The sequence below is a fragment of the Mus pahari genome, chromosome 3, assembly GCF_900095145.1.
Source record: "Mus pahari chromosome 3, PAHARI_EIJ_v1.1, whole genome shotgun sequence".
Lineage (NCBI taxonomy): Eukaryota > Metazoa > Chordata > Mammalia > Rodentia > Muridae > Mus > Mus pahari.
Window position 1 is genome coordinate 58,234,442 of NC_034592.1, and position 22,369 is coordinate 58,256,810.

The window sequence follows — 22,369 nt, forward strand, 5'->3', positions numbered from 1 at the left end:
GAATGGAGGTAAACAGGCTGTCATAGTCAGTGTTCTATGGCTGCGAAGAGACATCATGACTATGCAGCTCTTATAAAAGAAAGCATTTAATTGGGGGCTTGCTTACAGTTTCAGAGGCTTAGTCCATTATCATCACGGTGGGGAGCAGACAGGCATGGTGCTAGAGCAGTAGCTGAGAGCCTTGCATTCTGATCCACAGGCAGGAGACAGAGACAGAGACAGAGACAGAGACAGAGATGAGAGAGAGAGAGAGAGAGAGAGAGAGAGAGAGAGAGAGAGAGAGAGAGAATGAATGAATTTGAACTTTGCAACTCAAACCCCACCCCTAATGACACACTTCTTCCCACACCTCTTAATGCTTCCCAAATAATTCCACTAGCTGGGGACCAAGCATTCAAACATATAAGCCCATGGGGGCACTCTCATTCAGACCGCCTCGTCGTACATCTTTAGCCTAAAGTTTTCCCACTAAACTGTCCATGAAATGGGTGGAGCTTAATGTTTGCTCTAGTAGACAAGGTGAGGCGTTGCACGTTTCTCTAGTGCCCTAGTGTGTTTCCTGGGAAGGGCTCCTTAGAAAGAACTAGAATCAGGGTCAGAGCAATGTCTCATAGTTAAGAGCGCCGACTGCTTTTACAGAGGACTCAGGTTCAGTTCCCCAAATCAAAACATAGCAGCTCACAACCCTCTGTAACTCCAGTTCTAGGGGAATCTAACACCCTCTTCTGGTTTCTGGGGGTACCAGGTACATATATGATACATAGATGTGTATACAGGCAAACATTCATACACAGAAAGTAAGTCAATAAATGGGAAAAAAAAGTTAGTCTTGCAGCTCTTGCCACTTGCTGTTTTTATGCTGGCCCTGGGGGAGGTGTGAGGGGGTGGAAGGATCCTGTGAGGAAGCCTGTTTCCCTGCTCTGTCACCTTCACAACTGTTTTTTTTGTTGTTTTGTTTTGTTTTGTTTTGTACTTTTCTTAAACCTATAGATTCTAGAGTCTAGATTCTTCCCTTTAAAACTTACTTTATTGAGAAGTTTTTGCATGCATGTATGGTGTTCGGTCAAATCCACCCCTGCGCATCTCACTCCTCAATTCCCTTTCTACTTTTCTCTTCCAACTCCCTTCCCCCTTTCTCTCCCCACTGAGTCCATCTATAGCTGTCAGTGTGTGCAGGGGCAGGACCACCCAGGGAGGGGTTGGGTAGCCTCTCGGGGGCCTCACTTCTCAACACAACTTGCTCTCCCTCCAATGAGTTGCCATTGGGGGTTGGACTTCTGAGCCCCCACAACTGCCTCTTAGTTCCTGCTTTCCCAATCAGTTAATGCAAGAAGGTGGATGCTAAATCCCTTCCTCCTCCTGGAGTTTTCCTCCTCCATGGAGTCTCTTCCTGGGGAGCAGGCCTTTTGACTCTTCACCAAGAGAATCTGCTGGGGTTAAAATAAGTAAAACACAGAGCCACAGGGCCCAGCCAAGACTGCCTCCCCCACCAGGGGTTTCTAAGCTGGTCCAAGGTCAGCCTCCAGCAGCTCTTCAGGAGTCCTGTCCAAGGCTTCCTGTCTCTGGGCTGCTTCTGCCACACATCAGCTGTCCTCAGCCCCGGTTGGAGTGCCAGTTGGAGTGCCTCTACCTGCGGATCTCAGGTTGGCAGTGTTTACTGGAGCCCCAGTTCTCTGATGAGCCCAAGAGACTTCATGTACATTTTGCTCAGCCTTCCAAGCACCATTTATGTCAAAGCATTTCTCTCTTGGCCAGTTTTGAGTTAGGAAAGTCTTAGAGCAGCAGTTCTCAACCTGTGGTTCACAACCCCTTTAGGGTTCAAACAGCCCTTTCATGGGAGTCTCCTAAGACCATCAGAAAACACAGATATTTTACATTATGATTCTTAACAGTAGCACAATTACAGTTATGAAGTAGCAGTGAGAATAATTTTATGGTTGGAGGTCACTACAACATGAGGAACTTTATTAAAGGGTTTCAGCATTAGGAAGGTTGGGAACCACTGGCTTAGAGGAAGAAAAGCCTCGTAGACAGAAGCCAAAGAAGCCTAGAGAAAATGTTCCCATGATTTCACAGACGGTAAAGCTTAGCTATTTCTGAGTCATGGAATCCGCCTATGAGTCTTAGTCCTGAGTTGTCTTTCATCTGCCCAGCACAAGCGCGGTGACATTGTGGTAATGACGAGACTGAGGCAGACATTTCAAAGGCTTAGTTGCATTATTTTGAAATATCAAAACAGGGGACATTAACCTCTAGACATACATCACCTTTAGTAAGAAATTGTATGTTCTTTTCTCTTGCTCATCAGAAATAAGAACAAGGAGGATTTGAAAGCCACGGTGCAGTAGTGTTTGTCTGTGGACTCTGATGGACTTGCTAACTGTTGAACCCACAGAAAGTTCAAGACCTCATGTACAGCGGGCACATTCCCCATCCTGATCCCCAGTTTGGCCTTTCGCATTGCTTTGCATGCCACGGGCCTTCATTAAGCCCCCAGACCCTGTTGGATGTGACTGCCATGAATTTTTCTCTATGGCCCTGGATTGCTGGTGTCTGCTCTGAGCGCTTTGTCCCTGTCTAGCTTGTTATTCTTGTCTTTTGGCTTAAGATGTTGTGCCTTGAAAAAGGGCTCTGTGAGCAAACACTTGACTAAAAAGAATCACCCTGCTTTCAAAGGTGTCTGAATATGGCTTTCTGTGAGGCCTATTACAAGGCCTAGTCTACCTCATTATATCTGCATGGGCGTTATTGTGCACCTTGTAATGGAAGCTGGATTCATACTTTTCATTGCCTGATTAGTATTTCTAAATTGGCTCACTTGCCAAAAGGAGTATATTTTTCCCTCACTGCTTTCCCCTTCCACTGGTAATAGAAACATAATAAAATGCAGTTGAAATAGCACCCCTTCCCTAAAACAAACAAAAACCAATTATGGCTAGTCCTGGGGGAAGTCTTCAGGGGAGACAGCCAAGAAAATGCGAAACGCTTCTGCCCTTATCTGTCCTCGCTGCCTGCCTTTGAGGAGCACGCGTTCACAGCCTGGCGTGCACTCTTTCATGCCCACAGGAATTTCTGTCAACACGTGAGAATGTGTTGAAGTATACGGAATTTAATCAGAGAGGGCCCATTCCTTGTCCAGCCCCTTGCGATGTATGATGCATTTTAGCTCCAGGTCAAAACAGAGGTCAGCTCTTGGCCACAAACCAAGCAGTCATTAATGAAGCCTCTGGGCTGTAATGGCTTCCCATCTGCCTTCCTCTTCTGTACCGGACAGGAAATGTGCAGGGGATATCAGACAGCCAGCGGGTGGGAGGTCTGGGGTACTGTGTAGTAAGGCTCTGCCCCAGTCTGTGGCTGCCGTGACCACGTGGGCCTTCAGATCCTGTCTGTGTCCTTCCTGTGCTCTGGGTTGGTCTCTGCAAGCATGTGCTTCTTGTCCTCCAGGCTGGTTTTCTTGCTTTGGTTCACACTAATATAACTATACTGCTCTCTCTCTCTCTCTCTCTCTCTCTCTCTCTCTCTCTCTCTCTCTCCTCTCTCTCTCTCTCTCTCCTCTCTCTCTCTCCCTCTCTCTCTCCTGTTTAACCTAGTCACTGACATAACAGAGTGATTCCCTTATCTCTCTAGTTTCTGAACAGAAGGAGATGAATATGGGTAAGTCTTGCCTGCCTCTTGGCAATGGAGAGACCAGTGGTGTCAGTAGCAGTGGCCATGCCTCAGGGGGTTCTTGAGACCCTCCAAGTTCCAGATCTTCTTTCTTCCTCTGCTATCTTCCTAAGGGCTTCCTCTGTCAACGCGGGACTTGGCTGAGGGGATCTGTCTGGCTTCCTCGTCTTCCCTCACCTGTAAAACTATTTCCCAGCAGAGAATTCCCTCGCTAGTGAGGTCTCTGAGTGGTTTCTGTCGCCCTGCATAGACTTCTGTGACACCCTTTCTCTGGTATATTTATTTTATACCTGAGGTATAGCTCCTCAAGGGTAGATGTTTTATTCTTTGTGTCTTAGTTAGGGTTTCTATTGCTGCAGAGAGACTTCATGACCATGTCAACTTTTAATAAGGACAATATTTAACTGGGGGTGGCTTATAGTTCAGCGGTTTAGTCCATTATCCTCCCGGGGGCCATGCAGGCAGTCGTGGTGTTGCAGAGGTAGCTGAGAGCTCCGTAGACAGAAGGAAGAGACCATGAGCCACAAAGTCTAACTTGAGCTTCTGAGACCTCAAAGTCCACTCGCACCCCCACCCCAATGACACACTTCCTCCAATAAGGCCACACCTCCTAATAGTGCCAGTCCCTATTGGCCTATTGAGACATTTTTATTTAAACCACCACAAGATGCGTTTTAGAAAATTAATTATGACTAAGCATTCTGAGCGCTGCCAGTGAGTGTGGTCTCAGTTAGTAAAAGTGACTATTTATTGCTGAGAATTCATAAAATCAGATCCGATATCTGGACTAGTAGGGCCGCCTGGCATGTTGTACCCTTTTAAATGAACTTCAATCAAACAGAATACAAAATCTTCCAACATGAGAGCCAAGATATTTGTGGAAAAAAAGGGGTGGTGGTGGCTGAGGCTGTGGTGGTGGTAACTGGTCCTTACGAGGTAGACGCTAGCGCAGTGGTTCTCAACCTGTGGGTCGAGACCCCTTGGAGGGTCACAGATCAGACATCCTGTCTGTTATATATTTATGTTACATTTAATAGCAGTAGCAAAATCGCAGTTATGAAGCAGCAATGAGTTAACCTAGTGGTTGGGGTCACCACAGCCTGAGGCACTGTGTTAAAGGGTTGCAGCATCAGGAAAGGTGGAGAGCCACTGCTCTGGGGTGAGCTAGAACTAGCTCAGGCTAGTCCTTGCATGCCTCTAGCCTCAGCAATCCCAGACAGTAGCACTGTGAGCCCAGGCTAGTCCCTGCATGCCTCTAGCCTCAGCAATCCCAGACAGTAGCACTGTGAGCCCAGGCTAGTCCCTGCATGCCTCTAGTCTCAGTTTGCTCAGTGAAAAACCAAAGTAATAGTGAAACGAAGCTAGCACCAAGGAAGAAGCGTGATAGACATGCGCAAACCGGGTACACTCCGGGGCAGGTTTTCTTACTTAAAGACTTCACGAGAATTACCACACTTTGCCTTTCCCAACTATTCACAAAATACAACTAGAATAAATTTCCTTATTGCTCTATGTTATAGCCCAGGGGAAATGGACTTGAAAGGCAAGGGGAAACAAGCTGAAGATAAGTAGATAGACCTAAAAGCAAAGTAGTCACACTAGTCCCCGAGCAGGCCTTGGCCGGGGATGGTTTCCCCGAGACCCTCCTGGCTCGGCTCAGTTCTGTCTGGGACAACACTGGCTGGCAGGCACTGGCACTTTCTCAGACTTCCTAAGCGAATGTGGTATTCCCTTCCAAATCAAAGTCCTCCTCTCTGAAGAGGATATGCTCCCCGGATTCCCCTGCATGTGTCTGTCACAGGTTTTATTTAAATAAAGGGGCATCCCCTCCTCCAAGCACCCATTCGTGGCAACGCCCCAAACCCAGCTTCTCTGAGGTGGAGAAGGTTGGAGACCGTTGGAGAAAACCGCCTCCTGGCTCGGGAGCTGGCCCTAGGCTTGTCTACCTGAAGAACCTTGTGAACGGTTTATGCCTTTGGAAGTCACGAATCAAAGGGAACATTATGGTTGAAGCTTGATGCTTCCCCCTGGTTTAGCAATTCTTTCTTTTCAAGGTTCCAAGGAACCATGGGGAAAAAAAAAGTCATTGAACAAATAAACTAACCTAACCACTTTTTGCATTTTGTTACATATAGTAGGGGCCAAATAAAAATGTATAGAATCTTCAAAGACTTTCATTCAGCCCAGCAAAAACAAAGAAACAGAAAAACATTTAGCAGCCACTGTCAGTTTGGGCCTCCTCTTGGTCTCCACATCAGCCAGAGACCAAACTGGGAGGCGAGAGTGTCAGCTTCTCAGGAAAGAAAAGGCGGACCAGAGACAAACCCCACATCCATCTGCTTTGGACCTCTTTTTCCAGAAAGGAGGAAGGGGTGGGTGTCTACCATCACTTTTTAGAATAACCAGAAGTGTTTACAACTAGACCAGTAACCAAGAAGCTGCCTGTGCCCAGAAGGGCGGGGTCACTGCGGCTGAAGTTCATACTCAGTAAGTACACAGCAACTTTTAGCTTCTGTTTCAGGGACCAGTACACTGGCTGCTCAGGCTCTGCCAGGGTTAAGTGAGGGAGTACCATGGTGATGAAGTACCATGGTCCCACAGCCCCTTACACATCTCAAGTCTACTGTGAGGCGCGCAGGAGTTGTTGGGGCAGGCCATTTTGAGCTGGACCACATTGACATCCTTTGGTCTGTGCTTGTTCTAAGTGGTGAGCTGCCTGTACACTGCCAGTTTCCGTGGGTGGGGTCTGCTGGATACCAGTCTCAGTGAAGAAAACGTTGCAGTGGGTGAGATCAAAGAGACTGAAGCCATTCCAAACAAATCTGTGTCTTGTTTTAAGTTTAGTGCTCGGGTCCCCACTTTTAACTCTGTTACTGAAAGCACCAACCTGCCTGAAATGTGCTATTGGTAAAGACAAATACAATGTTTATTTGTGTATATTCACATTGAGGTTTCAAGTGTTTCTTAACACTAACCCTGGCTGACCTCTCCCTCGGGGGTTCCATACTTTAAATGAGGAGAGATGACATTGTCAGTGTAATCTCACTGTCAATAACTCCTTTGTGCAAAGCACAGGGAGGTATTGATAGAAAGTGTTGCCACCTCCATGTCAACGTTTGGGGACCACTATAACAAACTGCCACTCACTGAGTGCACCCAGACAGCCAAGTCTACGAGCCCACAGTGCTAGAGTCTAGACGTCCAGTGTGAGCCTCTGGGTTAAAACAGAGGCGTTGGCTGGCCTGGGATGCTTTGGGAGGCTCAAGGGATCTCTCTCTCTCTCCCCCCCCCCTCTCTTTCCCCCCCCCTCTCTCTAACTCTCTTTCTCTCCTCTCTCTCTCTAACTCTCTCTCTTTCTCTCCTCTCTCTAACTCACTCTCTCTCCTCTCTCTCTTTCTCTCCTCTCTCTCTCTTTCTCTCCTCTCTCTCTTTCTCTCCTCTCTCTCTTTCCTCTCTCTCTAACTCTCTCTCTCCTCTCTCTCTTTCTCTCCTCTCTCTCTCTCTAACTCTAACTCTCTCTCTAACTCTATCTTTCTCTCCTCTCTCTTTCTCTCCTCTCTCTCTCTCTAACTCTCTTTCTCTCCTCTCTCTAACTCACTCTCTCTCTAACTCTCTCTCTTTCTTTCCTCTCTCCTCTGTCTCTCTCCCCCTCTCTCTCTAACTCTCTCTCTTTATCTCCTCTCTCTCTCTAACTCTCTCTCCCCTCTCTCTCTCTAATTCTCTCTTTCTCTCCTCTCTCTAACTCTCTTTCTCTCCCCTCTCTAACTCTCTCTCTCTCTCTCTCCTCTCTCTCTCTCTCTCTCTCTCTTTCTCTCTCTCTCAACTTGTCTGTTTTCACATGAGGCCTCCCTCATTCCTGGATCTTGTTGCTGGCTTCTCTTTCTACTGTCGAATGCTGGCATTCTGCCTGATATTCTTATTTTTCTTTTAACAGAAACCCCCAGAAACACCAGGCTAAGTGTCCCCATTTTGATCTGTAGTCACACCCACATCATTCTTTTGCCATATAACCCAGTACATAAAGACAGGTGCATATTTGGGAAGCTAGTATTGTATATAGGTAAGGAGCTTCCAGCCTACTAAAGCTCCAAAGAAATAAAATTCCACCATGCTTTTCGGAAGTGTCTCAAACAGTCTCCACCGCCATTGGCCAGACACATTTGGAAAAATAATTGCCAGATATGTGATATAACAAAGACGAAGGGGTTTCATGCTGTAGAAACTGGATTCCTCCATAGATTCAGATATACGGCACCCATCTGAAGACTGTGTTTCTTACAAAAAGTGCTGTCTCAACCCTGGGGCTGGTCTGACTTGGCATAGAACCTTAGGCTGCACGGTTTTCTCAGAAAAAGCAAAACCCACCAACTGCCTCTGTTGAGTTCTAGACTCAATCATTCGACACAAGAGAAAAGGGAACGGCTCGGCTCACTCTCAGCTCAAATCAATCAATCCTTTATCCGCAGCCAGGACGGGTCACTCAACCTCTCTCTGACTGTTTATCTTGGTTTGCTTCATTCCCTCTCTGATGTTTGTCAAGCTCTGACCAGTTGCCCTTTCCCTCCCCCTGGATCCTACAAACATCAAGTCATCCCTGTTTCTTTGTTTTTTTTTTTTTTTTCCATTTTTTAACAATTTATACTTAAATGCTGGCAAACCGAACGCCGATTTGCCCTTTGAATGCCGGTGCATTCAAGTTCTTTCAGGTGGTTTCTCTCTCCCTCTCTTTTTTTTTAAATTCTATTTTGAGTTTCATTAAAAAAAAACAAACAAACAACAACAAAAAGGTATTTCCTATTATCTCCAACCCATAATTTTCTTTACTGAACTTTTTGTTTAATTTTCCTTTGCTTTAACATTTTATTTTTCAGACACCTCTCATTGAACCCCACGTTCCTCCCCGTCCTGCTCACACCATTGCCAAGGTAATGGGATGTAGGTGGGTTGACAAGCCGTCCGAGCTCCGTTCCTAAGTACCAGTGGAGGTGGTTCCTGTGTCAGAGCATCATGTCAGGGCGCCTCATGTGCACTTCCTAGAGTCCATAAATATGCAGTGTGTCTCGGTTCCCCCACATAAAACAGTGACATGTCACAAGAGTGTCACACGAGTGAACAATGTAAATATGTATGAGTGAGTTAGGTTTTTCCTATCCAGACCCTGATTAGACAATGGTTGGAGAATTCACTGGGTTTATTTGCCTTCCATAAAGTCTCCCTTTTCCCCTCTCCTCCTCCCATCTGATTAACACACAGGTCCCTTCAGAGAAGATCCTCAGAGCTGGAAAAATTTTACGAATTGCCATTCTCTCTCGAGCTCCCCACATGATAAGAGACAGAAAGTACCATCTAAAGACATACAGGTATGTCTGCTCATTCTAATGGCTTGACCCCTCCATCCCACGCTTTATGAAAGTAGAACCGATAGCCCTTTTTATAAGGTCCCCAGGATCCAGCCTTAACTTGATTTAGCCTCAGGATTACAGGCAAGTCACTCCTTAGCTAATTTGGGCAGGCATGAACAAAGAGGAGGACTTGCTATGTGTCTGTTTGCCAGCATTGTTCGGTGGACCTACTAAGTTCAGCTAACATGCACACAGGCCTTACTTATGCTCCACTGATTCTCGTATGTGACCCACCACATCCCTACTAGAAAGGTATGTCTAGGTCTCTGCCCATTTCTCAGATGAGAAAACTGAGATTAGTTTTGTCTAAGGTGAAGAGACTGAATAGTTTCCCTTCACTAAATCCTACATCTAGTGAGTACACAAGCAAGATTTAAACCAAGTAGATGATTGCCAAATTCAGAGATTTTTTTTTTATTTTTGAAGTCATAGTGTTGCAGATCTTGATGACACCTAAGCGAACAAAATGTACAAGCCTTTTATGGAATTTGTGTTCTAGTATAGTTTATTTTAGTTAGACACTTAACCTGGGAGAGGGGGTGTATACTTGCCGAGGTCAGAGGAGGATATTGGGCACCTGTTCTATTACTGTCCATCCTTGGGACAGAGCCTCTCACTGAACCTGAAGCTCAGATGGCATCCAGTGAGCCCCTGGGATGCCCTGTCTCTCTCTGTCACAGTACTGGAGTGACATGCATGTGTCTGGCCACCCCTAGATTTTTGTACTGGGGATTTAGACTCAAGTTCTCAGGCTTGTGCAGCAGATGGCCTCCACACTGAGCCAGCTCCCCGCCCTCTGTGCTCACTCGCTGACTATTTTCAGAAATTACATCTGTAAGTCTTGTTCTGCAGCCCAGTAAGTTAATCTGTCTGGACTCTGTGGCTCACTTACACTATTACAGTCCTAAGGAGAGTCGAGATTTAAAATAAAGCCAAAGAAGACTAAAACACATAGGTCACAAGTCCCCCCAGTTCAGCCCCTTTGGTCCTTTGGCTCTTTAACTTTCAGTTGACCTCAAAATCTCACATGGCTGAAAAGACCTTTTTCTTTGAATGATTCAATCATTTTTCTCTCTTAAGACGTGAGTAAGGTCTCCCAGCTATTGACTTTTGCTAGGAAAATTCCATTAAACACGTCATGCTTGGTGACGAGTACTGGAAACTGGAAGTCAGAAACTGATCTCTTGCACCATCCTGCCGAGATTTAAACCCTGGCATGGAGGTATTATATATGCCCTACACCCTATGACACAGATTAATGATCTGCTGGTGATGACCAGAGGACCTCACTGGAAGCCACAGACATAGATTCTTCTCCCGTAACAGTTGGAGATCTTGTCCCAGATGTGTACTGGCAAGCTCCGCCTACTCTCTCCTTCCTGCTCTTTATCCTGTTACACGATTGCTTCAGGGTCAGAGAGCTGAAGCCCCTCCAGCATCACTATCACCCCCAATGACCACTAAGCTTCCGGTAGTTGGTCAGTTCTGAAGTGTGATTGTCATTTAGTGGAAAAACCACCCAGGGCTCTGCTGTGTGCCCTGCTGTGTATTCTGGCTCCAAAGTCCTATGTCTTTCCTAGAAACTCAATGCACTGAGTCCTCTCTGCTGCTTTTGCTCTTTTTTCTTTCTTTCTTTCTTTTTTTAAACTTTAAGAGCAATCATTGGACTAAAAGTCAAATAAAATTATTTCTCTACTTCTATAGGAACTAGTACACTAATAAATGAGCAAATTATAAAAGAAATACTTGTTTATTTTATATGCTTAGTATATGCTTGGTTCAGTGGTCTATGGTTAGTTCAGAGTAAAGATGTAGGCGTCTCTTCACCCTTTGATAGGTGATGGTGGGTGTAGACTGGCCTCAGTAGCCCTCCCTGGCTCTGGTCAGCTCATCCCAGGAGCGCTCATAGATTTCAGAGATTCTAGACTATTGGAACTGGAGAAGGCCTCTCATTCCATCACTTGACCTTCTTTTCTCTTACTGAGAAGAGAACAGAGCCAGAGAGCTGGCAGGGAGTCACACAGCTAATGAATAGCAAACCTGCTGTTCTACCTCATAGCTTCTCTGCTTCAAGATTTTTTTTTTCCCAAGCTGGTCCAGAGCAGGGAACCGACTTCAGTTCGTGATAGCATTCTTTAGGTTTGCCTAGTCTCTGCTCATTCCCGGAGGTGCTCCCATTCTTAGCATACAAAGGGAGGCAACCAATAAGTCAGGCCCTGCTGCACACCGCCAACTGCTCTGAGCCTCCCTGCCCTGCCTGTTCTACTGTCCCTCGGGATCTGTCCCTAGGACTTCAAGAGTCCACTTTCTCCCTTACACACACACATACACACACACACAGAACACCTGCTCTATTTTCTCACCCCATTAAGTGTATAATTGTGAATTTCCTAACTGTCATAGTCTGTCTACCTAGACCAACTCACCACAGGGCCCAGCTTTGGGACTAACACATGAATATACAGGGGACATTTGGTGTTGTCAGATGACAGATTCTGTAGACATATGTGTTAATGCTCATTACACAGAACTTTTTCTGAGAGATTCGCATTGCTAATTGCTTAATTTTCCCAACACCCCTCACACTGAGATGTTCTGGGACCAGCTCACAGTGATAGACTTGGAAGGTTAATACTTTCCCTCCACCAGTCCTTTGAGCAGCCTGGTTGTTTATGTTACAGTGTTATTTTATTGATATGACCCTGCTTAGAAGATGTAAGGGCCTAAAGCTATATACCCTATAGTGCTCCCCTTGCCCTGGATTCCTCTTACGGTGCCACACTCTTTGGAAGGTTCTGCTCTGGAAGATTATCTTCTCTCTCTCTCTCTCTCTCTCTCTCTCTCTCTCTCTCTCTCTCTCTTTCTGTCTGTCTTTCCCTCTCTGTCTCGCTCTCCTCTCTGCAAAGGTATGGTTTTCCTATCTTCCGTGTCTTATCTCCTTTAGACAATGCTGCGTTGGGACTGAGCTGGTAGACTGGATGATACAGCAGACATCCTGTGTTCACTCCCGGACCCAAGCTGTTGGCATGTGGCAAGTCTTGCTGGAAGATGGTGTCCTCAACCATGGTAAGATGAGCCACAGGCTCTGGAAAATTCTCAAGAAATGCAAAGCATATTTTTCTGGGTAAGCTATTGCTGAATTCCCAAATGGGCAAGAAAGAATTACGATCCCCTTAAAGAACCACCAAGCTAGCATCTTCATTTAGTAATACAAATGCAGCGAGCGGATGCTATTGATTGCTATGTTCCACACTGAACCTTCCTAACTTCCGAGAATGAAGGAAAGGAAAATGAAATTGCAACTGGAGTGCATCAGCTCCAATTATGTTTATTAGTTTGCATTCATGGTTCATTGATAGTGTGATTATACTCCGAGCATTGCATAGCGGTCCTGATGCAGGGGCAGAGTGAGAGAGCAATGAAATGTGTGGCCGGGCTGATGACATGAGAGTCAGTAATGAATTCAGACACTGCCTTTTAGCTGTGCCACTGTCTGGGAGAGCCAATTTGTATACCGGCAGGATGACCATATTTAAAATCAGAGCTGCGCTCTGCAATTGCTGTCTCCAGTCACTGCCGCGGCTCTTGCTGAACAGAAGAGCTATCCAGGGGCTGGCAGGCGCCTGTCACTGAACTGCTAACGCCACTTGTTTAAGACTATTTTTCTAAACATGAAAATATTCAAATCATCCATTTCACTCGCCGACACCTGGGAACGTGGGAATAATAATTTTGCTTGAGTTTCTCAGACTTTTTAATGTGCATACCAATCACCTGGGGCTCTTGTTGAAATGCAGATTCCAACTTTGCAGTCTGGGAGGGATTCTAAGCATATTGGTTTGCAAGAAGTACCCGTATGTGACTGTTGCCCCCGCCACTGCCCCTGCTGCCACCGTGGCTGCCATCCCTTTTTTGTGGGACGGAGAAGGGTCTACCAGTGTTCTCTGTCTTTTGAACCTATTGACAACCCGTGCTATAAAGGGACTAAACGACATTCAGACACTTAGACAAGAGGCGTTACCCTAGCCTATCCTTTTTTTCTAACAGAGATCTAGATCTTGTTGTTGATCGCTTGGTTAGTATGTGAGAGTTCCTGGGTTTGAGTCCCCAGCTTTGCCAAAAGAGAAGGAGGAGCATTTCTCTGCAAGAGAATGACCACAATTTCCTTCGAGGAGTCTGTGACCTCGAGGCATGGTCTAGTGGGCGCTGTTCGTATCCCTAATTAATACTCTTGTAAGCCTCCTTCCAAGTGGGGTGAGAAGTAATGCCTAACTGCATACAGAAAGAAAAGCATACGTTCTGATTTCCCAAAGGAATGTCTCCTGTAAGACTGTCCTCTCAAATAAGCATTCTCTGGCAGGTGCTTACCAGTTTGGGCCACATGCCCTACCCCGCAGAAAAGGCCACCAAGGCATAGCGTGCTCATTCCATAAAAGCTGGCAGGTGCTCAGCAGGAGGCCCAGAAAGTCAAAATTCGGGTGGTTCCAAGTGGCTGTGGCAGGAATGACTGCAGTTGGCACGGCGTCACTCCCGGCTGCCCCGCCTGGGTGAGGTGGAGTTCGAAGGACTCGGACTCTGCCGTTCAGCTGCACAGCCCTTTTGCCGGACTCCTGCCCTGTACTCCTGGCAGGGAACTGTGGGACGCAGCTTCAAGCCCCAGCTGACCCTTGCCTCCATGTTTCCCGCAGTGGACCAGGAGCGCCATTTCCAAGACAAATATTTATTTTATCGATTTCTGGGTGACGAGCGTGAGGATGCCCCTTTGCCTACTGAGGAAGAGAAGAAGGAGTGTGATGAAGAACTCCAGGACACCATGCTGCTGCTCTCACAGATGGGCCCTGACGCCCACATGAGAATGATCCTGCGAAAACCGTAAGTGAGAGCCAGTAGCAGCTCAGCTGGCTGGCCCAGACTGCTGCAGGTACCCCGGGGAGGGACGCAAGGCAGCCAAAAGTCCTGGTCTTCCCCCACGTCAGAGGAGAGACAACCATGGGGAGAGACTGCAGTGCTGCTTGTCTCTATTATATTTTTAGCGTTGACTCCCAAAACTCCACTTTCCCTTCATGCCAGTTTAAATGATAGATCTTTAGCAGGAAGCTCAAGATATCAACCTACAGCCCCCATATTAAATGACCTTTGGCCAATGGCAAACAGAAACTGGTCTGCTTCTAGGCCAGATTGCAGCGGCCCCTTTCTTCACAGTGCTAGAGGCAAAAGTCCTCAGAAGCAAAGCTCTCATACTTGTGTTAGACTCATTCACCCATCCATCCATCCATCATCCACCTATCCATCCATCCATCCATCTATCCACCTATCCATCTATCCATCCATCCATCCATCTATCCATCTATCCACCTATCCATCTATCCATCCATCCATCATCCCATCCATCCATCCATCCATCCACCCACCCACCCACCCACCCACCCATCCATCCATCCATCCATCCATCCATCCATCCATCCATCCATCCATCCATCCATCCATCCATCCATCCATCATCCCATCCATCTGCCCGTCTGTCCGTCCGTCCTTTTGATAACCCCCTTAAGGCCTCCATTCAGTCAGTGAGGCAGCTGGAAACTCCCTCGTCTGCCACAGCTGACCACAACCTGACACTGACAACCTTGAGATAATTAGGCCAAAGAAGGAAAAACCTGTGAAGGTCCTGTTAGATGCAGGCGTTTTTACTGATTGCTCTGGGGCGTGTAAACCCTGGCTGCTCCCAAGCTTTCCCACTCAGGGAGACTTCTGAAGTAGGCATGGCTTGGGACTAGATTTGGAAGCCCCACATTCAGGCTCATATTTTCATGCTGGAAACAAAACCTCCCCCCACCATAGAACCAGTGCCAGGCAGCTGTGGATGTCAGATCTGAGTCCGGGGCTCTGCCGACCTTTTATTATCAGGTCTCCATAAGAACATTCAATTTTATGTCTGCTATGTCCACTGGGCACTTTCCAAGTGAGAGCTGTCCCTCAGACAGACTTCCCCAGCTTCTGCCCCTCGGACCAATTCACAATAGCCTCTGAGTACAGCTTTATCTTCTTCCCCCAGGGCTCTCTGCCTTTCACTGGCCCATACTCCATGCTGCACGGGCTTTTTAAACACATGTCATTTTGTCACACCATGTCCCCTTTGTCCAAACTCTCTCTTGGGGCTTAATCTCCCACACAGAGCATTTCAAAGGCCTTTCCCCTCATCCCAGCTGGCACTACCATCCTTAACTCTAGAACCATGGCTTTCAACTCTTTCAGCCTCAATACCCTCTCTTCAAACGGAAATTTAATAGAAGATTCCAACATATCAAATAGAAAAGCCAGAGCTTCACTGACCTAAGCAAGAGTAGGGTCCAAGGAACCTGCCCAGCCAATTTATGCTCTGTCTACCCTGAAGGATCATGGGGAGGGGTAGCTGAGGACACAAGAATTCCCTGGGGCTTTGGAACTCAAATGAACGATGCCATCAGAAACTACACTTTCTCTCCCATCCAACTGCCTCCCTTTCTCTTGACCCATTCATTCACCACCTGTCCTCCCTCATCATTTCCTGGGTCACTCCCCTTTTGGCTGGTTCCTTGCTATCATAGTCATCCCAACCACTATCATTCTGGCTGAGATGACTTTAAGGCATTTGGCAATATATGGAGGTGTTCAGGTTGTCAGAATTCATGCATGGCTACCAGGCAGATGGTATTCACTGGGGAGAGGTGAAGACCAAGGGATACTAAAGGCATTCAATGTCAGTGGGGCCTGCCACATGTGTCCCGCAAACAGCTCTCTCCTGCTGACTGGCAGCTAAAATCTGGAGGTCTGTGAAAGGAAATCACACCATGCCATGTTTCTTGTTGACTAGTTCTGAATTAAGTTAAGTAGACAAGGGGCTTGTTCCTTCTTTCTGGAACTCTGGGTGAGCAGAAGTTAGCTCTCAAGACCTAAGAACAATAATTCAATAGGGATTGTACTGCATCCTATGACAGACAAGGTAGTGTGTGTTAGCATCCTATTCTGTGGAGAGGGGAGTTGCTCTTCTGTGGAATAGTCAGGCTATGTCCCCAACAAGAAAGGCACCAGGAAGCATTTGCAAGTGAGTGGCTGAGTTCACAGTCCTTGCCAACCCTTCCTCAGTTCTTCTTTGCTTCAAAGAGGCAGAAATGCCTTTGGAGTCACTAACATTTTTGACCTCTTACCAAGTAGATTAAAATGTAAAAAGGGTAAGCTGTTTGTATGTTGTAATCCAGTGAGAAAAGCGCTGCCAAATTAGGTTCAAATGGGGCAGCCATTTATTGAGTGCGTGCTGTATACTCTAGACCTCATGGCTACGTTTCATAAGTTGTCTGTAGAAATAAGATCCTCTGGGTTGGGGGGTAAGAACTTGTCTAGCATGTATGAGTGAAGCCATGGGTTCGACTCCAGCACCCTTAAAGAGAGGTGGTACTGCTGCCATTTTCACCCACACTATGATGAATTTAGGTGAGCCCTAGAAACCCAAATCTCCGAAGAAAGTTCATTTCCCAGTTGATCTTTGGCTATTGAATGCCAGGCTTTCACTTGGTGGTGTGGCTCAAGCCGGGGCTCAAGCACTTTAGAAAACAGAAGCAGGAAGATTTTCGAGTGTCAGGCTATCGAGGGTAACGCAGCAAGTTCAAGCTAGTTTGGATTACATATGGAGATCGTGTCTCCAAACAAACAAACAACAAGATAAAGATCCACTAGTGTTTCTCAATGTATTGTCTGGGGAGTATCTTCTTATCCCCCCCCCTTTTTTAATTTGGCAAACATTGGGATAGAGCTGCCAATGCTCCTTTTGGCTTATAGAGTTTCTTCCTTCTTGAATGGCAGCTCCTAAGGGATGGAAGAGTGAAAACTAAGGAATCTAGTTTTGTGAGACAGACACTCAAGTTCTACACACACACACACACACACACACACACCCCTCTATATTTTGGTTGGTTATTTTTCAATCTTCTAGTGATCTTTGGAGATACCACTTGACTCTATGTAAGAGGAAAGGAAAGAAACTGACTTGGCTAAGAATCCCCTGCAGCACCTCTGTTCTCGGAGGTAGGAAGGCGGGATCACTTCACTCTTGGAGATTGAAGCTAAGTCCATGGGTCCTGGGTAGGTTGGCCCCTCACTGCCTAAACTGCAGTCCCTGAGAAGTGTGGAACCAAGGCACAGGCTGGCTCCATGTCAGCCGGGCCAAGACCCCAGTGCTTGAACTCAGCGCAGCTGCATTTATAATAGTCACCACTGCCAGAGAGGTTGCAGAACCCTGATAATTACTGGGAAAGAAATAACACAATATTCTTTGATGAGAAGATTACTCTGAGAATTTGATTGTATAATGAAGATGTTGCTCTGAAAGGTACTTCCTATTGTTCGGAGTCTGAGACTCGCTAGCTAAAAAAAAAAAAAAAAAAAAGAGTGTCACTTGTTTTGACAGGCTACTTAGAAAAATTCTCTGTTTATTACATTAACTGCAGCATTTTAACTGTCAAACTATGAAAGAGTGTTCTGCAGTTTAAAAAACAGAATACAGCTCCAGGGCCAATTTTTTGGCACACTCTTGTTGCTATTGGTATTGAAAGAAAAAAAAAAAAACATACATCCTGAATTCAAAATTAGCTTTTTATGTGGTGGCAGACAGAGTGACTCACAATGCCCATCGTGGTTGCACAGGTGTGGACCTGGGTGGCATTTGGGGGCAGATGCTACAGAATGGTGACAGGTTGATGGTGCTGTTGTCGTAGCGTTGAGACAGGGCCATCAAACACAAATGAACTCTCCGAGCTTATTGTTTTGACTTTGCTTTGTTTATAAATCTGAACGACTCTACGCGCATAGATACAGCAGACTCTTACATGCAGAAGTGGGCATTTGAGTACATTTAAGCAGGCACTCTGGATAGGAAACTGTGGGCCCAAAGATACAGAGGTGACCACATAAGTACAATATTGTAAAAACTAAAGACAGCTGGATACAAAGAGGCTTCGTAGAAACAGGACTCTCTTGCATACAAGCGTTCTAGCTCCTTCCATGGAGAGTGGAACACTGTGCCCCCACTTTTGAGTGGTCTCTCAGAGGCTTGCCCAGAGTGGGAGAGAAATGAAGCTCGTATTTCTCAAATCAAATTCTAGGTCTACAATTCTGAAATTTCCTAAATCCTAGAATCTTAAATAGTTGGTAAGGGAAGAAGTCCATTGAGCCCAGAGAAAGTAAAGAACAGCACAGAAAAATTAGATCATCATATTAATTTTTTTTAACAAGTTCTAGAGTCTTCTGAATGGGCCTGAAACTCATCAACTTGAACTCATTTGTTTTATGTGGCCAGTGAAAGGTTTTAGATAGTGGCATGAGGCTGGAGCTGAGTGCTATGAGGAGACCCTGGGAACGGTGGGGTGCCGGGCTATCCACCACTGTCCACTGATGGCTCTAATGCCCAGCAGCCCTGCGGACTGCCTGTGTGCTCTATACATTTGTAGGAGAGTTCTCAAGAAGTTGCATAATTCTCTTTATTAGCAAATCTTGTTTTCTACGTTATTTTATTTTATTATTCTTACCCTTCCCACAGTGTACCCTTCAATGTGGACCTTTCTCACAGTCTCTCTCCCTCTCCCTCTCCCTCTCCCCCTCTGCCTCTCCCCCCCCCGTGTGTATGTGTGTGTGTGTGTGTGTGTGTGTGTGTGTGTGTGTGTGCAGAGGCCAGAAGAGGGCACTGGATTTTCCTCTGGGTTGCCTGATATAGAGATTGGGAACTGACCTGGGGTCTTTTGGAAGAGCAGGAAGCCCTCTTAACCACTAAGCCATCTCACCATCCCCACTTGCCTTAACTGCATCTTTATTTGTCCAGATTGTTTTTGAGGATGTGAGGTTTGAAATCGTGATATCTTTAGGAAGGTCCCTTTACTCTGGAGATCTCAGGTTCACCAGCCGAAAGTCATTGTTTTCACTTCTGGGGAGGAAGTACTTGCCAAGAGAATGTTCACCATCAGGCAGTCCATCCTCACATGATGGTCAGAGGAAAGAAGCCTGAGCTCAGGAGCTAAAGCTAGGAAACAGGGGTGCTCTGTGGACCTTTCCACTGTGCACCTTCAGTGCAGAGCCTCCCACAGTGCACCACTCCGTGCGAACCTTCCCACAGTGCACCACTCTGTGCGGACCTTCCCACAGTGCACCGCTCCGTGCGGACCTTCCCACAGTGCACCGCTCCGTGCGGACCTTCCCACAGTGCACCACTCAATGGCAAACTGCCTCTGTTCTCACTGCAAAGGTTGCTATGTCCTCATTGGAAGCTTAGAGAATGTACTTGTATAAATGATTTCATTAAGTGAATCATTTCTTGACTTTAGAATTACATCTCCCCTATAAAAGCAGTGTGCCACATTCTCCTCATATCTGCATACACAAGAAAGCTCACAGAACTGCTTGCCATTATGATTCAGGCCCAGGGTAGTGGTGCTATAACTACTACACACTTACACTTTAGAGTTCACGGTAAGATTGGCTCAAGGTTTGAACACTTCAAGTCAAGTATTTTAATATTTTAATTTTAATGTATTTTAATGACTTCAAGTCAATCTATCTGTTGTAGAAAATTTGAAACTAGTAGGAGTTTCAAAAAAATGCTATCACATGCACCCTATCTCCAGATGGATAATTACTGTTAACCTTTTGGTAGCTAGCTCTCTGTTGATTTTCAGGTTGTTGGGGTTTTTTGTTTGTTTGTTTGTTTGTTGTTTGTTTGTTTTTCTACAATTGATGGTATGAAGCTCTCTAAGGCAGGATCTTAAGGAGGTGTGGAACATGCTATCTGACCGAAAGTTCCTGCATGCATTCACTGTGGGATGGATGAATGTGTGGGTTGATTCTCTGCTTCTTAGGGGCAACAAAGGCTGTTACCTCAGTGCTTTTTCTCCCAAAGCAGAGAAGGAGCTTTTAGCTAGCCAGGGGCACAAGCATGGGAGTGGACCAGAATCATACTGGGAAAGTAAAGAACTGACACTGAAGGAGTACCCACACCCAGAGCAGAGTTAAGTCCTTTTAGCTAGCCAGGGGCACAAGCATGGGAGTGGACCAGAATCATACTGGGAAAGTAAAGAACTGACACTGAAGGAGTACCCACACCCAGAGCAGAGTTAAGTCCTTTTAGCTAGCCAGGGGCACAAGCATGGGAGTGGACCAGAATCATACTGGGAAAGTAAAGAACTGACACTGAAGGAGTACCCACACCCAGAGCAGAGTTAAGTCCTTTTAGCTAGCCAGGGGCACAAGCATGGGAGTGGACCAGAATCATACTGGGAAAGTAAAGAACTGACACTGAAGGAGTACCCACACCCAGAGCAGAGTTACGTCAGAGGTCAGATGAGGGGAGGCCAGCTAAACCATCTTTGGGCATTAGAAACAATGTAGTCATTTTGGGGCATGGTGGAAGAGCATGAAGGGAAGATGTGAATGGCCAGATATGCAGCACATTGATCTCTGAAGTTGAATTCCCTGATGATTGTAGAGAATGGGCTAGAGAGGCCAAGACTATGAACAGCTAGATATTTGTATGAGAATAAAATTATTGGGTTTTGGAGAATTTAATGATACCGTTTGAAATACATGCATGCAATCCAAGAGCCTACTAAATAACTCATCAGTAATATAGAGTATGAGAGCCAGGATTCCATTCTCACAGATTTGCCATTAACACATCCAACATCTCTTGGGTCCAAATCTCGAAGAATTTAATAATGCCTGCTAACCCTTCCTGCTTTCCAAGGGCTTGTAAATGGAAACACAAATGCAATTGTACTTAATGATAGGCAGCATTTATTAAGTGCATGTGTGCTAGGCACTGGGCTAAATAACCCCTTAATTTGATTCTCTCAACCAACCATGAGGTAGTTAACACACTTCCCACCTTGTATGTTAGGAAACAGAAGCTTAGGCAAAGTCAGTTGCCTGTGGTCATCCAGATGATGGTGGGCTCAGAATTTGATCCAGATGGCTAACTCTGGAGCTGTGTTCTACCTGCCATGGTCCTGAAGGGACTTGGAATAACTTTCAAGGTTATGTTTGGGGCATTGGTGAAGAAGATGTCATGGAAATCAGATTTTAAAGTAATTATTACAAGATTACCTCATATCATTAAAGCATTCTTCTCTACATCTGAAATGAACATAATACATTCAATACATTATCATCATATAGAACAGAGCATATGTGGGATATTATCACCATCTGGAACAGAGCATAAGTGTTTGTCCGCTGTAGAGAGAGAGCATGCTTTCCTTTGAGGGAGGCTCCGATGATTCCACAGTCCACAGAGGGTTCTGATAATAATGGAGATTATCCTTTCCTTGAGCCTGTAGTTCTCTTACATGGCTCTCAGGTGCTGAGCTCTCTGTGTTGTCAGTAGCAGAGTCTGTGTAGTTGAAACATTGTCAAAACTGAATCCACAGAAATAAAACGTTTTATGGTTAGTGTTTCCAGATTAAATATAGGATGCCCAACTAAACTGAGATTTCAGTTAAACAAGACTTTCTTAAAAATATATATGTTTCAATATGTGTGTGTGTGTGTGTGTGTGTGTGTGTTTCATGCTTTTATTTTTCAGTGTGAGTTTCACTATGTAAACCAGAATGGCTTCAAATGTACAGATATGTGCCTGGCTCTGTCTCTGGGGTGCTGGGACTAACAGGCTATACAACCATGCCTGGCTCTCCTGCATCATTTTATTGCTAAAACTGATCCTTAGCCTGGGGTTGCTAATTGGCTTGTCTTCACAGCTGTGTAGAGGTGCTGGAAAACTCGAGTAAGGAGACAAACCATGGCTGGGAGGAGCCACCTTACTCCACCAGAACCACACACAAAACTTAGTGACTCCTATTTGAATGGCACTATGTAGGTTACATGGTGACCTCACATCCTTCGACACGGAAGCAGTAAATAACTCTTTAAACTTTACACGGATAAATTAAACTTTCTGTGTTCAGAAGAAGAAATTGGGATAAGTAGATGTCAAATGATTTTCTTCTTGTTGAAATATGCCTTCCTTCATGCGAAGTTGCTTCACGTTTCTTTTTTCTAGTACAGTTAGTGAGTTACAATGAGATGACTAAATAAGAGGAAGAAGAAGAAAGGGAGGGGGAGGGGGAGGGGAAGAGGAGGAGAGAATATGATAGGATAATTCACCTTAAGCCTGGTAAGAACTGACAGTTTACTGAGGAAAAGGTAAAGCTAACAATGTGTCCCTATAGCGCCACTGAGAGCTTGTATTTTCTATTGTTCTCAAAACCTTTGTATGTGAGCTTTGG

At 45.7% G+C, this 22,369-nt stretch overlaps 1 protein-coding gene across 2 annotated transcripts in view; it reads left to right on the forward strand.

Annotated features, from left to right (window-relative positions):
* Positions 1-22,369, forward strand: part of Rapgef4 (Rap guanine nucleotide exchange factor 4) — a 290,360-nt gene that overhangs the window by 198,457 nt on the left and 69,534 nt on the right. Inside the window, exons 7-10 of one of the 2 annotated variants that reach the window (XM_021194039.1) lie at positions 8,538-8,591; positions 8,920-9,026; positions 12,013-12,134; positions 13,757-13,940. In XM_021194039.1, coding sequence (XP_021049698.1) covers positions 8,538-8,591; positions 8,920-9,026; positions 12,013-12,134; positions 13,757-13,940 — 467 coding nt within the window. The remainder of the gene's footprint in view (positions 1-8,537; positions 8,592-8,919; positions 9,027-12,012; positions 12,135-13,756; positions 13,941-22,369) is intronic. The other variant, XM_021194040.1, reaches the window with a different exon arrangement.